Source organism: Halichoerus grypus, chromosome X, assembly GCF_964656455.1.
Source record: "Halichoerus grypus chromosome X, mHalGry1.hap1.1, whole genome shotgun sequence".
In the NCBI taxonomy this organism is placed as follows: Eukaryota; Metazoa; Chordata; class Mammalia; order Carnivora; family Phocidae; genus Halichoerus; species Halichoerus grypus.
Window position 1 is genome coordinate 114,169,650 of NC_135727.1, and position 16,794 is coordinate 114,186,443.

General features: G+C 42.2%; 1 protein-coding gene across 1 annotated transcript in view; it reads right to left on the minus strand.

The window, feature by feature from the left end:
• PHEX (phosphate regulating endopeptidase X-linked) overlaps positions 1-16,794 on the minus strand; it is a 196,964-nt gene that overhangs the window by 58,785 nt on the left and 121,385 nt on the right. Inside the window, exons 14-15 of the mRNA XM_078064050.1 lie at positions 12,729-12,806; positions 3,614-3,717 (exon numbers count right to left, since the gene is read on the minus strand). Coding sequence (XP_077920176.1) covers positions 3,614-3,717; positions 12,729-12,806 — 182 coding nt within the window. The remainder of the gene's footprint in view (positions 1-3,613; positions 3,718-12,728; positions 12,807-16,794) is intronic.

Here is a 16,794-nt window from a genome sequence, read left to right on the forward strand (position 1 = left end):
CAAAGGGCAGGGATGGGTACATGGCAGCCATGGGTAAGAGGGACAGGCAGTAATCACAGCTTAAGCTGGTACAGTGCCTAGAGTTTCTAGAGTCTAGAACAGAGCAGGGAGTTGGAAGGGAGAGTAATAAGAGACCCAGAGAGCATAACAAGAGCCAGCCAAAGATCTGGAGACCAGAATATCAGCCAAGGTTAAAAAGTGGGCCATAAAGAAAATAAGTGGGCCATGAATCCAGGTTCCCAGCTAAGAGGATATGAAAAAGTCAGCAAATCCTTTCCACAAAAATCAATTATAAAACTGGACAAAATCATCAACAACCACTTTAGGGTTCTGGGAATTGATCATCAAAGCCAAACAACACATTGAAAAATGTTTAATTTTGAAAAATTGCTAAACTTGGGAGTAAGTAGGACAGGAGTCTGTGACCTTCTTGCCAGGGGCTGCTCCCACCCTTCCCAGCTTGGTCAGTGAGAACTTAGTTTCATCAGGATAGGTAGGGTAGGCTAGGGGTGCCTGGGTGGCTCATTTGGTTAAGCGTCTGCCTTCAGCTCAGGTCATGATTCCAGGGCCCTGGGATCGAGTCCCGTGTCAGGCTCCCTGCTCAACAGGAAGCCTGCTTCTCCCTCTGCCTGCCGCTCCCCCTGCCTGTGCTCGCTCTCTCTCCCCTCCTCTCTCTGTCAAATAAATAAATTAAATATTATAAAAAAAAAAAAAAAAGGATAGGTAGTGCTGGCTGGAAAATCAGCAGCTTTGCTGCCACAGGAGGTGGACTGTATTGGGAGTGGAGGTGAAAACCTGCAGCTTTGTCAGCTAAAAGTGGCAACCTTGGTGGAAAACAAACAAGGAATACCCACAGCTCTGCGAGCCTGAAGTTACAATTCCCACTGGGAAGACAGACAGACAAGCCAGAAATTTAAAACGGAGATCTTGGAAATGAAAGAGTCACAGAAGGGTGAGATAAGCTCTCTCCATATCCCTGGCTGACTGGGACACTAGGCACATACACAGGGGAGACTCGAGAGAGCCCAGTGGCAAGCAGAGTCCAAGGCTGATGGAGAAAGGTACTCCCAGCCCAACAGATCAACGGGCAGAGAGCAGAAGCCCTACAGACTCGAGGTGTTTAAGCACAAGTTCTGCCCCAATCCCTGGCGGAGCACTAAGCTATGCAGACACAGGGACAACCTCGAGCAAGAGAGGCTAAAAAATAAAAAAAAATAAGAATTTAAAAGTGAGCAGAGACATCCACGGCCGCATACTATGGGGGAGATAGATTCTGCGGTCTAAATCAAGGAAAGTTACTTTCAAAAAAGCCTCAGAAAAATAAATGAGAATCCACAGTTGCTACAATGTATTATCTAAAATGTCATTTTCTTTTTTTTTTTAAAGATTTTATTTATTTATTTGAGAGAGAGAGAATGAGAGAGAGTGAGTACATGAGAGGGGGGAGGGTCAGAGGGAGAAGCAGACTCCCCGCTGAGCAGGGAGCCCGATGCGGGACTCGATCCAGGGACTCCAGGATCATGACCTGAGCCGAAGGCAGTCGCTTAACCAACTGAGCCACCCAGGCGCCCCTAAAATGTCATTTTCAACAACAAAAGAATTATGCTGTGCAAAGAGAGAAAAGTGTTAGGAAAAAAAACAGTCAACAGAGCAAGACCAAATGTTAGATTTAACGAAGACTTGAAAGCAGCCATTATAAAGAAGTCCAAAGAATTAAACTATATTCCAAGAATTAATGGCAAATAGGATGACAATGATTCAACAAATAGAAAATCATGGGCTGCCTGAGTGGCTCAGTCAGTTAAGCATCCAACTCTTGATCTCAGCTCAGGTCTTGATCTCAGGGTTGTGAGTTCAAGTCCTGTGTTGGGCTCCACGCTGGGTATGGAGCCTACAGAAAGAAAGAAGAAAAGGAGAGGAGAGGAGGAAGAGAGAGGGAAGGAAGGAAGGGAGGGAGGGAGGGAGGGAGGGAGGGAGGGAAAGGAAAGGAAAAGAAAGAAGGGAGGGAGGGAAGGAAGAAAGTAAAGAAGGGACCGGAGAGAGGGGAGGGGAGAGAAGGGGCGGGGGGAGGGGAGGAGGGAGGGAGGGAGAGAGAGAGAGAGAAAGAGAAGGAAGAAAGGAAGGAAGGGAGGGAGGGAGGGAGGGAGGGAGGGAGGGAGGAAGGAAGGAAGGAAGGAAGGAAGGAAGGAAGGAAGGAAGGAAGGAAGAGGGGCGCCTGGGTGGCTCAGTCGGTTAAGCGACTGCCTTTGGCTCAGGTCGTGATCCTGGAGTCCCAGGATCGAGTCCCACATCGGGCTCCCTGTTCGGTGGGGAGTCTGCTTCTTCCTCTGACCCTCTCCCCTCTCATGCTCTCTCTCTCTCTTTCTCTTTCTCTCTCCCTGTGTCTCTCTCTCAAATAAATAAAATCTTTAAAAAAAAAAAAAAAGAAAAGAAAGGAAGGAAAGAAGGAAGGAAGAAAGAAAGACAGGCAGTCAAGAAAGGAAATCACAACACAGAAACAGAATCTAAAAAACAACCAAATGGAAATTCTGAAATTGCAAAGTACAATAACCACAATGAAAAATTCGTTACATGGGTCAAAAGCAAATTTGACAATGCAGAAGAAACAATCAATGAATTTGAAGACAGATCAATAGAAATTATCCAATCTGGAGAACAGGAAGGAAAACAGTGGAGAAGCGGGCCCCGGCAGACAGTGTCAGACGTACGAGCAGGCAGAACAAACAGTAATCGAAACCTCACACGTTAACACTGTGTCAAGTATACTGTCAAGTAATCAAATTTTTTAAAAAGTAATGTAAACCTGAGCTGAAGGATTTCTCAACTCTAAGCCTCTTATTCATTTGTTAAATGGGGATGGTCCTATTTATTAATAGTACCCACGCCTCACAGAAATGACGAGAGGATAAAATTAGTTAGAACAGGTAAAGCACTCCCTAGCACACTGTGAACATAATAATTGCGGGCTGCAATCAGTATCATCCTCATACACATTTTGCTAGGGAAGGAAATCATGGCTGGACCTGGCCCAGAAAGTTCCTCGGGAAACTTTCCTACCTAGAGGGACATTCCCTACAGGCAGCTGGGAAGAAGGAGAATAAATCCTAACTGTTACTGGAGAAAAATAATACAGCTATCAGTTCTTTGACATTTATTACTTTGACAAAATCTTCTAGTTACTTCATAATTATACAATTACTTCTACATTCGTAACTATACTTGATTTTTTAAGCATTTGTTCTTTTTTAAGATCTTCAAAAGTTTCCACCTGAGTGTGAAATTCTAGGGAAACTTGTTCTCTATGTACATATATTCATAACTACATCTAGAAGTGACTTGAACATTCGTATCCTAATAAGCCCTCTTGCAACGTTTCGGGGCTAGGAGTGGGGCAGCCGTCATCAGAATGAAGACGTGATTCATATAATATCAGAAATAAGAGTTATCGAAACCTAACACGGGTTTTGCCGAACCAAGGTAACCAGCCAGCCGGCTACTCTGACAAGAGGGGAATTACCAAGTTTGACCTGAGGAGACTTCACTTCCCACCAGCATATTTCTTTCTTTTCCTTTTGGGTTTTGTTTTGTTTGTTTTGTTTTTGTTTTTACTCACTCTGTTTTTGGAACCGCTTTTCGCAGCCAGAAGAAATCAGACTGTGCTAAGTACTTGCGGGTTTGCAGGACATTGCCAAAGTAGTCGAATTCTGAAAACTTGATCTGAATAAAACAAACCACAACCATCATTGTTCCAAGTGCAGATAAAAGAGGGCCCTGAAAAAAGCCTTCAGCACACAAATGAGCAACCAATGGAGAAGCTACACTCCTCGGGACACCTCTCAGCCATCACCAGTTAACCCAGTATCCACAGAGCCATGAAATTTAATCTCCGTGATTTTTCTTTTAAAAGCCCCCAAATCGATATGATTATTTCTGGATCACGGTAAAAAGAGACGCTGCAGTAATTTATGATGCATTTCATTCACTTTGTAATTGAAAAATCTACTTTAAACTTTATAGGACATATCCTCTTAGGTTTGAAATTTCTTGGCTCACATGAGTCCTTGATCTTTTCTAAAATGTGTACTTTATTTATTTGTCACATAGGTTCTTCTAATAACATTCAGTTTAGTCAGCTAAAACCTCATTTAGCTTATAGATGATGATTTAGTCAAATGTTAAAATCCAATTTACTGTAATCAGCATTTGTTCATGAAGGGAAAACAATGAAAGTGATTCAGAGACTTATTTTCCCCGCTAAGCACAATGGAGTCACTAGAATCATTTCATTATTAACAGAACTTGTCTATTACCACTCAAAAAATTCCCTGGTCTCTAAAAATTAATGAAATTACAGAGGCGAATCGTAGATTACAGGTTGCATAGAAAAACAGAAAGTTGATGCGTCACAACAATTTGTGTATTAAAATAGGGAAACAGACATAAATGATTCCTGAGTTCCTTTTCTTTTTTTGGAAGGAGAATGGAAAACAGTTTGAATTCTCCAGGCATTCTATCTACAAAACTAGCAGTACTTAACCTAAATATTGCAAATAATATCTGTGAAACAGTAAAAGCAATGGGATGAAGTGATGGCTAATTCTTTGGTTTGAAAATATACTACTGGGATGCCTGGGTGGCTCAGTCAGTTAAGAGTCTGCCTTGGGCTCAGGTCATGATCTCAGGGTCCTGGGATCGGTCCTGCATCGGGCTCTCTGCTCAGCGGGGAGTCTGCTTCTCCCTCTCACTCTCCCTCTGTGCTCTCAAATAAATAAATAAAAATCTTTAAAAATATATACTGTGGCAAATAAAATAAGAAAAATACATGTTTGAATAAGCAAATAACCAAGAGGAATCAAAATCTTACTACCTGTAATTTTTTTGTAAATTTAAACCATACTCTTTTAAAAGCAAAAATTAAAATATAGCAAATGCATGTATGTGAAACCCACAGGCCTTACATTATAAATATGAATACACACATACAACTTGATGGCTATAGCTTTGACAGTCATCTACATCTGGCTCATGTTTAGCTCTTCCCTAACGTACGATTGATACTCATTATAAAAATATCTATGGAGTAACTTTTGTTAATAATTCATCTTGATCTTTCCAGGGGATCAGGCCAAAATGTAAGGGAAGGAGGAAAAATAACTAAAGGCACAGGGAGAAAAGCAGGAATGCAAGTATCAGTTCCTGGCATCTTTGGTGTTCTACCTGACCAACCAGTTATAAAGATCTGACTTTAAGTTGTCCCTCCTTCAAGCCTCTTAGGGGGGTGGCTGATAAACAAATTGTGGTATAGTTCCATAATGGAAAATAATACAGCAGATTCAAAGAATGGTACGTACGCATGAACATGAAATAATCTCAAAAGCAATGCTGAGTGAATAAGGCAAGTTGTATGTGTGAGCGAATTTAAAGTTTTAAATCATGGGCGCCTGGGTGGCTCAGTTGGTTAAGCGACTGCCTTCGGCTCAGGTCATGATCCTGGAGTCCCGGGATCGAGTCCCACATCGGGCTCCCTGCTTGGTAGGGAGTCTGCTTCTCCCTCTGACCCTCTCATGCTCTATCTCATTCTCTCTCTCAAATAAATAAATAAAATCTTAAAAAAAAAAAAAAAAGAAAAGTTTTAAATCATGTAAAATGATACTGTACGTTGTTGATGGATACATACCTATATAGCAAAAGCATAAAGAAATACACGGGAATAATAAACACTGAATTCCAGATAGTGTTTATATATAGGGAAGGAGGTAGGCAGGAAGAAAAAACATTATTAGGTCAAGGTGGATTACAAAAAGAATTTCCAGTTTATCTTATTCATTTCAAATGTGTATGTGCATTATAAAGCTAATACAGCAATGTTTAATATTTGTTAAAGCTAGAGGTGTTCAAAATAGGACTTTATATATTTTCCAATGTTTGAGATGCTTCAAAATAAAATCCTACAATTGATTGTATTTAAAAACAGAAGTTTATATTCAACCTCAGAAGAAAGAGGGTAAGCTCCTTGTTTTAGCAAGCAGCCTTAACTAACATCCTAATGCATTCCTGGGTCATAGAGTTAAAAGATGTGTCCACTGTTCAACCCTTAGCCTTTTTTTAGCTTTTGTTCCCAAGACAGCTCTGACAGAACCTTTAGAATATGAGTGTAACTGATGAAAAATTCAGATATGCTCTTGGGTTCACAACACTTTCTGGGACATTCTCTCAAGGGGATTCCCTTCAAAAATATTAACTTTTCTTTTTGGTAATATCAGTGGGGTCAGTTGTTGCTTTTGGAAGAGTCTGCTAACTGTGATACTTTCCTGTTCCATTTGAAAAAAAAAAACTTGATATTCAGGTTGTTCTATAGACATTAAATGGAAAACCATCCAAAAATTTCCTTAAAGAGTTCTGAGTAAAAAAATAAAATAAAATAAATAAGATCCTATCATTGCCATAAAAATAATCATGCAGAGCAAAACTAAGAGCAAGTAATTACAATTTGCCAATGGCTTATCTATATTTCGAAGGACAATTTTAAGATTGTTTTAATTATTAAAACAGAATATTTGCTATTTCTTAGCCTAATTTAATTGATCTATTCCATTTACTTAATGGAAATCATAGGTAACAGGGGATGAAATTTTACCTTTTCCTGTGACACGGGTTAAATATTCGGGGGTAGGGAAGGGCCAGCCCCTGTTATTCCCAAATGATAGATGAGGAAAAGAGCTGAAGAGATTATGGAACTTGGCAAAGCTATACAGTTCAAATCATGAGGCTCCTAACTTCAATGTTCCTTTCATTGGTCCTAATAAGAAAAACGGTGATTGGACAGAAACAGTACAGGGAAAGAGGAAGCAAAGGTAAGAATTAAGGGTGGGAGGAGAAGCAGTGATTAAATAAGCAATGGTAGTTTACTTAACATCATATAGCTGTTAAAATAATGCTAATTAGGCTAGGGAAGTCAAGGCCAAAACAACAGGTTAATGGTAAAGGTCAATATACAAAATTATATACAAGTGTTAATTTCAGCAACACCAAAATTGAAAGACAAGATAACATGGTGAAACAGAAGTATGTATTATTATGTTCCAGTACCAATATTATGGGGGCTTTTTCATGCCTTTTCTCTATTTCCCAAATTTTCCACCATGTGATAATACTTTGATAAGTGCAAATATTTCAACAGGCCCTTGTTTTTCCTTTGAAGGAAAAACAACGATGAAACCCAGCTACCACTGGGAAAGTTCCATTTGTGGAGATAGCAACAAGAACAAATGCACATAAGTAGTTGAAAACCACCTGTATCTTCAAAAAAAAATGTTTAAACTGTGCAAGGGACAATAATCGGCTCGAAAGCCTCTTGTCCTATCCATTACTGGTGAAAATGTAGGTCAAGTTGATAATGACTTTCAATCACTTACATCTCCTGACTTTTCAATTGGGTGATCTTTGGGAAACTCACTGGGGCTCTCGTGTCATGTCCTAGGAATAGCCGTCCAGATCCTAAAATTCAGGGGAATCTGAATTTCTCTTCCTGGAAATCCTATCTAGGATACCAAGCATCAAGTGTCACAGACTGAAGGTATAAAGGGATAAAGCTGTTACCACCCCTCAAAGGTGAGGAACAGAACAAGGAGGGCAGAACAAGGGCAGAACAAGGAAATGTGTTCAGCTTCTCTGTAGGATAAGTACATGTTGATAAGACACTATGTGAGCCAAGAGGACAAAGAGATTCTAGAACACTTTTTAAGTTAAATCCATTTAAAGATATTCAGAGATATATCTGAGTATCTGTAAGAAAGATTTTCTGTTAGGCAGTCATAGAATTTTCTAAAAACAAAATGGAATTCAGATTTTATACTTATGTTTTCCCTTATTTATAGCAAAGTAATATGTAGGATTGCTGCATTTAGACAGCTTTGTCCATAAGTATCGTGTGTGTGTACATATATACATACCTAGACAGAGACAATGTTCAAACTGTTTAACAACTTACATATATGGTACACTGTGAATGATGCAGTTCCCACAAGCAGCCACTTAAGGGTGACTCTGAGGAGCGCCAGCTGGTACACCACCAAGGAACCAGATGCCCTGTAGCCACCACTGGGGGAGAGGGGACAACTTGGTCTGCTCTTGTGAAGGGAACACTCAAGATGGAAGCCAGCGTGTGGGAGTTATGGAAGACTAGCTGGAAGGCTGGTAGGTACAAGAGCACTCCCCTCCAGTGCCCACTCTTGGCTCTTCTGGGCCATGGTGGCCAGAGATAACTTGGTTGACCTTAGGACAATGTTTTATTTTGTTTCTTTACCTATTGTACAGAATTACTTCAATATTTTAGCAACCTGTTTTTCTGGGGCATGTCACCTAAACATCACCTCACTCTTGCACAGTGGCAGTACCACTCTCTGTCACCGACACACACACACACACACACACACACACACACACCCATCCATCCATCCATCCATCCATTCCACTGGCTAGAGCAGACCAAGATCCACCCCAGAGAATATTATGCAGGTTCACACATCTGTATATCTCTATATGCATATTGATATGTTTATGTATGTACGTGTTTATCACTCACCAGAAACATTGATCTTCTCTGAAAAAGTACCCAGATCCAATTCTCCTAAGTAAATAGACGCCAGCTGGGACTCTGACTTTAGCCCTTACTCCAATTCTCCACTGGTTTTCACAAGAATGAGTGAAATACCGAGTGGGGCCAATTACTTACCTACTGTCTCTCAGCTACATGCCCACCCTTCTCCTCTGTTCTAGAACAATGGGGCAGGGAATCTGAAAACTTTATTTCCCAGACCCGAGTGCCAGTTGGCTTCCTGCCAACAGGAGGCACTGGGTGAAATCAGCAGGTGGCAGGAAGGGAAAGGATGCTGTGTTTGTTCTCTCTCCTCTTTCTTCTGACAATGATGCTGTAAGAATCTTCAGCCCCTCTTCCTATTAAATCTCCTCTCTTTGAAATACCTACTGTGGTTCTGGCCTTCCTGACTAATACAGCAACCTTTCCACAACTGGCATCAACTCGCTCTTGAGTCTATTTTCATGAAGGATCAATGAAGGCATACCTTGTAAGGCTAATCTGAAAACGGACCGACGCCTACATGTTTAAAGCTAACCAGTAGGTTCTCCCCGCATGCTACCAGGGGTTCGCACAAAGGGCATCTCCTCTCTTCCTGCTGTTTTCAAAGACTAAAGTAAGACTGTTGTTCAGAAATACTTGGCTGGGCATCTCAGTTTACCTAGTCAATCTCAGAGGGGGGAAATTTTTTTTCTCGAATTCTTTACATTTGCCTTGAAGTTCTTTTCCATTTGCTCTTATCTCCACATGAGCCCAACTTCAGTCTTCAGCCTTTCTCCTTGACCTTCATCTGATCCGTTACCTAATCTCTATCCTCTTTCCTTCGCCTTTCTGCCTGATGAAGCATATCTTTGCTTGCGTCAAATAAAGTAAGCTGTTTTTCATTTCTAACAGCCTCTCAAGCTCAGAGCTTGTATTACCAGAAATTTCTCACAGACCCTATAGTAGTCCTTATCTACGTGTTTCTCAAAACTGAAAACACAGCCTTATTGTATACCAGTAATACTCTAGTCCTATTGCTATTCACCTTGGCGACACTATTACTGTCTATCACATCAAGCATCCTTTACCTATATTCAGGTTGGGTTTTATTCATTTTTTCCTATCCATTTCTGAACACAAATGTATTTTGATTTCAGTATTTGGATGTTTTTTCACCGTCTATTTTTTTAAACTGTTAGAAACTCTTGGGTGCATCTGGGTCTACTCTGGCTATGAGCCAGACAAAAGCTGTTTCTTGACAAAAGTGCTTAAAAATCTTGCTGTGTAATGGCTTCAGTTCAGACCCTGGAGAAACAAGAAAACCCACCTAATACTGCAGCCTGTCTGGCATCTGGTTTCTCTTCACAAAAGATACTGCATTCAGCGAGTACTCACATTTTTGGGCACTCGCTTTAGACAAGAGCAGACTGCCAACAAAACCTGATCAGTTGAATATTGTGAGTGAGCCCTGAACGCTATCTTATTTGATTAAAGCTTGAGACTGTTCCATCTGCATAGCCTTTTAAATCAATTTGAGGCACCTAGATCATGCACAGGTCAATTCATAATGACTTTTCCACACCAAAATAATCTCTTACGTACAAATTGAAGATGCCGTAACTTAACACTTAGATTGTGCTTACTGCGTGCCTGGGTCCATTTTAAATATGCTAAATATGTTAACTTATCTGATCTTCACAGCAGCCCTATAAGGGAGGGGTTATTATTCTCAACTCCATTCAAATATGAGGAATCTGAGGCACAGAGACGCTATATAATCTACCCTAGGTCGCACGGCTAGTAAACGGCAGACTAGGGATATAACTCCAGGCACCTTGATTCCAGGGCCCATGTCCATAACCACTACACCAAAATACCTCTCACACCTTCTCATCTGCATCCTTGACTTGGAATAATTGCCCAGCTCATCCAGGCTCTCCTTCTAAGGCATTTTGTGCCCCGGTGATGCTCTTCTCAGCAGCAATGGTTCTCATACTGATCCACAAAATAACAGCTAGCACTTACAAGGAACCTACTTATGCGCCAGAACATTATGTTAGGTGCTTTCACATTTATATACTCTCATTTAATCCACCCAACAATACCAAGACTTGGTTATTATTATTTCCAGTACCGAGTGTTGGAGAAGGTCGTCAAAGACTTGACTACAACTTGACCTGTGAGCTGGACCTGGGCAGTCCAAGGCTCCCCACCCCCTCTACCCAGGAATGTGGGTTCTGCTTACCTTTCCCGCTCCCAGGGGCTGCTCTGAGGATGCAGCCTGGAGATAGGGATGTGGTGTGGGGAACACCTGCACAGTATACATGACTGAACCTAGTTATGGCCTCTATATAAACTTTTACAATCTGGCCAGCAGGTGCGGGGATCCACTCATCTTGCTGCCCTTGTATGTAAGCTCCCTTGGCTTATGAAACCTACCACCTACCAACGTGGAGTGGCCCTCTAAGTACCAGGGCCAGTTTCAGATTACCCCCAGGAAGCTCCTGAGGAGCTTGTAAACCAATACCCAACAACCTGCACAAGATCAAACGACTAGTAAGTGGAAGAGGCAGAAGCGCTCCAAGGCCTGTGCTCTTAACCACTTGACAATATGACCTCCCTCTTTTCTTCTCCCCTCCCAACCAGCTCTGGGAAAGCAGCTCCCACCAATTCTTTAAACCCACCAGTCTTCCTCTGGGGCAGGTGCCTGAGAAGGACCTTGCAGAACCCCTGCTCTGATTACAGGCAGAGCTTTCTGGGCCTGGATTTCAGTCCTGGCTCTGACACTATGTAGGACACTGAGGAAATCACTTAACATCTTTGAGTCTCTACGTCCTTTTCTGCAAAATGGGGATAAACACCATCTACTTCACAGGCTTACTGTGGAGGTTACAATATAATGTACATATGTGTCAAGTGCGTCAGTATTTTTAATTATCATAATAATACTGAGATTTTTCCGCATCAAAACAATGTACAAGATGGGTTGAAGCACATTATTCTCCTGCAGAGCAGCCGGAGAAATACTTTGGAAGGCCATATCTTGGGACCAATGGAGAAACTTTATAACGAAAGCTTTCTCTCACTTTTGAATAATCCTATAAAATTCTGATGTTCATCTACAAATCGAGGACTGCTTTTACTTATGTGACTTGTCAAACCACAATCTCAGGAAAGACCTACATCTCAGAGCCTTACTTACTACACTCTAGAAAACTACCTTTTCTTTTTTTTTTTAAACTATATATATATTTTTTAAAGATTTTATTTATTTATTTGACAGAGAGAAAGACAGTGAGAGAGGAAACACAAGGCGGGGGACTGGGAGAGGGAGAAGCAGGCTTCCCGCTGAACAGGAGCCCGATGCGGGGCTTGATCCCAGGACCCTGGGATCATGACCTGAGCCGAAGGCAGACGCTTAACGACTGAGCCACCCAGGCGCCCCTAGAAAACTACTTTTTCAAGAAAACGTAGTGAATGGTAAAAACACGGGGTTTTGTGAGGAAGAAAGTTCTTCATCGGAACTATTTGTAGGAAAGGAAGTAACAGTGATTGTGATTAGAAAGGCCTGTAATGAATGTATCTACTGGAAAATGCATGTCCCAAAGTATCAGAATACAAAAGTTATTACTATTCCTCCATCAGTAACTTACTGCAAATATACAGTCCAACTCACAGTAAATTATAGAGTCATATGTATGTGCACTTAATGTGCCAAAACACTCATAAAGTTTAATGAAGTTAACTCCCAGCAGGCAGATTTATTACTAGTCATTTAGTATGAATGAAGCACATAAAGAATGTTTAACAACAAATATCATGCGTTTTACATTAGAACATGGCCACTAATTGTAAAATACTCAATTTGCTTAATCCTTTCCTTTATGATCAAATCAGACCGAATCCAGGTCCATGTGCTTTATGGTACCCACTCAGCTATGCATTCTTTCTGACACTTCCTTTATTTTGAATCTGCTCTAAATCTTGTGATATGCCTGGCATATTGAGGTTCATATCTAGCCAAGGGATGAATCAAAAGTTGGTGCTTTCTGGCACTACTCGGTTTAAGTGCTTGGACTTGGGTTAGTTGAAAGGCATGAGGCCAGTAAAAGTTGCCAAAAAACAAAAATACAGTATATTTAGCACTTACTGCCTTGAGGTCTTCATTAACATAAGTATCATTCATTATAAACTCAGGATAGCCAACTTTTGCCAAAACCGCTCTCGCCTATAAAAAGGAAAGAGAAAAACGAGGTCAGAGTTTCAGCACTTAAATCATTAATAATCACACAATGTAGGACACAACGTTCATCTGAAAACTCTCTTTAGGGAGTGCCTAGTAAATGCAACCTACTGTGAAATGCAAAAAAAAAAAAGAAATTTAATTTAGTCTCTGCCCTCGATATACTAACAATACAGTAAATGCACAAACGAATATATAGTAAAAATAAAGGTTTCAAAAGAAAGACAATATTGTTATCAAATTCCAGAGCAGAGACTAATTCCTCATGAAATTCCAGAGCAGAGGCTAATTCCTCATGAGGAAAATGCTTAACGTAGGTGACCAAACCGAGTCTTCGAGAATGGGTGGGATTTCAAAATGCAGAGGTGAGAGGAAGGGCATTGCAGGAGAGCACAAGGACAAAGACAGGGAGCCAGAAAGGAAGGACATCACACAGAGAGGAGCAGCACTAGGAGGGGGGAGCAGTAGACAATCCGTAGGAAAACTGGTTTGGGCCAGTTCACAGGGATTCCTGAATGCCATGCCAAGAGTCTATATTTTCTTTCACAGATAGGAGAGAACGAAATGTTTTTAGCAGGAGTAAAATGAGATGAGTCACCCTTCAGCAAGATTATCACGCAACGCTGAGAGTGATGGCCGGAATGCTAGAAAGATTGGAAGTAGGGGGTCCAGACTAACTTAAGATGTGCTGTAACTGTCCTTTTGATAGACAGACTACTGCCTCCCTGTGTTCTGTAGCATAAAGGGAATGGATGAAGGAAAAATCACCTTCGGCACATACAAGGAGCTTGCACAGCAGGGATTGGCCAACTACGGCCCCTGGGCCAAATCTACTGGCCCCTCTCTTCCCCACCCCACCTCTGGCTCTACAAACTTGTACTGGAACACAGCCAAGACCACTCACTGACATGTAATCTGCAGCTGCTTGTGCACTACAAGGGGAGAGTTGAGTCGTTGGAACAGAAACCCACCCTGTGGCCCACAAAACCTCCAACATTTACTACCCGGCCCTTTAGAGGAAAGGTTTGCCAACTCTTGCTCCGGAGAAACTTTACAGTTCCATGTGAAAATGTGTCTCTTTCCTCTCCCCAGATTCTGGGTTTCATAAAAACAAAAGAGGGGCTTACTCAAAGAGTGAGTACATGGTAAGGAGGATCTGCCCAGATCCCCCTGGGATCCCTAGCATTGCTTCTGTACAGCCTTCCCCAGCATCTAGTGTTCTTTTTCTTTTCTAATGGCCAGCACTTCCGACTCTTAGAAGGCCTGCCCTAGGGCTACTGGAGCCCCTTGCCTGCGCGAAACAGTTCCTGAGAGTTTCTCTACCTTCAGATCCCATCCCCACCCCAACTTACCCCAGGAGCCTTCAGCCAATGAGCGACTGTAGCAGGAGTCCAGAAGCTCCACTCCTTTGCCTCCATTTAGGACAAACTGTGAGGTCTAATTTGCACTCCAGAGGTCCCCTGAATGATCAGACTGTCTGAGACTTCCCCTGAAGTCACACCCTTGCCTGGCCCTTACCCTTCCCTGGCTGGCCTCCCCCATACCCTTGCTGCTCTCTCTTCGGAACACTTGCTAAATAAATCCTAAATCACTTGCACATGCATCTTCATCCCCAGCTTTGCCTCCAGAAGACCCCACATAAGAGACCAGGCAACCCCAAACATGTTGGTTTTATTCCAGCACAGCAAAACCAGGGACCCCTGCACACATTGCTCTTGTAACGAGTTCTTTCCTTCAGTCCCTTTCAATTTTCCTCACCCAACAAATAAATGGAATAAGATAGTGCGTTTCCCTATCTTCCTTGAGATAATTAAAATATTAAATATCAGCAGAAACCTGAAACTCAAGACTCAGGATTTTACAAGTGCCATAGGACACAGTCATAATGGGTTTTGCTGTTCCAGACTCAAATATAGCACAGACCAAATTCGCCTTCAAAACCCTGTGAGTTACATTGAAAGCCTGATGTGACCTAGATAGGAGATAACTAGCAGTTATGACTCTCCCTCAACACCAAACAATACCTCCTATGTCTATAAGTTACCTTGTTTCAAGACCATTGTATCATTTCCCTCACTGTACTTAATTCCTCAGTGTATTTTATGAGCTCACCACAAGTCACACGTATAACGTAGAACAAATAAAGAGCTCCCGATAGTTACCCCCCAAAATGAAGAAATGTATAAGCTGAGTCATCCACAATTGTTTTCCGAACACTGGTCTTTCTGGAGCATGCTGATGAATTATGCATTGTTTTTCAAACCTCACGTTCTGGGACCCCCACTGCACGATGGAGCTTCACAGAATATATTACCTTCTACACTGTACATGCGGGTCACTGAATCCTCTTTATTATTTATTTAGCAATACCTTGACTTGAACAGTCAGTAGAGAGATACAAAGAATCCCTAAATTCATCTCCCAAGGACACATAGAGAGAATAAGGTAATAATACTAGTAGCAACACTGCCAACCTCGGGACACCGTGCTCTTCTTCCCCAAATGTATGCCTCCATTCAAACTCAGACTCAAATGTCCTTCTGTCAGTCCGTTGTCAAGTCCACGTCATCCCACCCCACGCCACTCTACTTTCTTCCCTGAGAAGCTTCAGAATGCCATCTCCAGAAATCCCAGTGGGGCATGGCTCCAGGTCAGCATCTGCCAGTGAGAAGCACTCAGAGGAGACTGGAAAGGTAGACGAGGAGACACCATTTCTTCCCTTGCCATTGGCAGCTACGGGCAGACACAGAGGCACCTGCAGACAGCAGACAGAGCGCTCTGCCCGCGGCCTCCAGGCAGTCTCCTGAGGAGACCCCTTCTGTGTGCGGGCAGTACTTCACTGGAAGATTGGGCCCTTCACTCACCAGCCCTCCCAATGATTGCATAAGCCCCCAGTTGCCCATATTAAACAGCTTCCTGCTTGATATACTTAGACGGGCACTCACTTTCCTGCATGAACGCTGATACACCCTTTAAGGCAAAGAGTGATCACGTCACTTTTTAACTTCTCATGAACGAGAAGAATGAAGCACCAACAATCTGATGGCTAGCTGAAAGGTTAAAGTATTCATGAGAGAGGTCTGCAATCAATTACCCCCTGGGTTGGTTACATGGACAAGAAGGAAAGGCAAGTCCCAGGGCAAATACTGAGAGAAGAGTGGTATAAACAGAGAAGGGACCGCATATCATGTTCTGCAAGCAATATTTCTTAGGCTGCTTGTGGCTGATCAGAAATGCCAGAGTTTTCTGTAACCACTGCATGCACTTCCATCCCTTACTCACACAAACTTCTGGAAGGGGACCACACATGACAGCCAAACCTCCTTCCTCAAGGGAAGAGGCTTGAGCCACTGCTGATCTTCACTACCTCCTTGACCTTGGGCAAAGTACTTACTTTTCTGAAGCAAATACTGCCTACTGTCTACCCAATATCCATTGTCCTTTCCTTCTCTTAGTATCAGACCCCAATTCTGCTCAGGGTGACAATGGAGCAAACGAAAAATAGCTGCATCACCCAGCTTCCTTTCCAGCTAGGACTGGCTATGGAAGGAGATTCTGGCCAACGGCATAAAACAAATTCCCTGTTCCACTCCCAGGAATCCATTTTTTAAAAAGGACAGATTTGGGGGGCACCTAGGGTTGGCTCAGTCAGTTAAGGATCTGCCTTCGGTTCAGGTCATGATCCCAGGGTCCCGGGATCAAGCCCCGTGTTGTCAGGTTCCCTGCTCAGCAGGGAGCCTGCTTCTTCCTCTCCCCTTGCTCCTCCCCCTGCTTGTGCTCCCTCTCTGTCAAATAAGTACATAAAATCTTTTTAAAAATTTACTTCTAATACAAATACAATGAAAGAGAGAGTTGAAAGAAGTACTGGAATAATAAAGGAACTGGGAAAGGAAAAGTTGAATCACCTAGATCAAGCCTGAGCAAACCTCTTCTGTAAATGACCACTTAGTAAATATTCTCAGTTTTGCCAGCC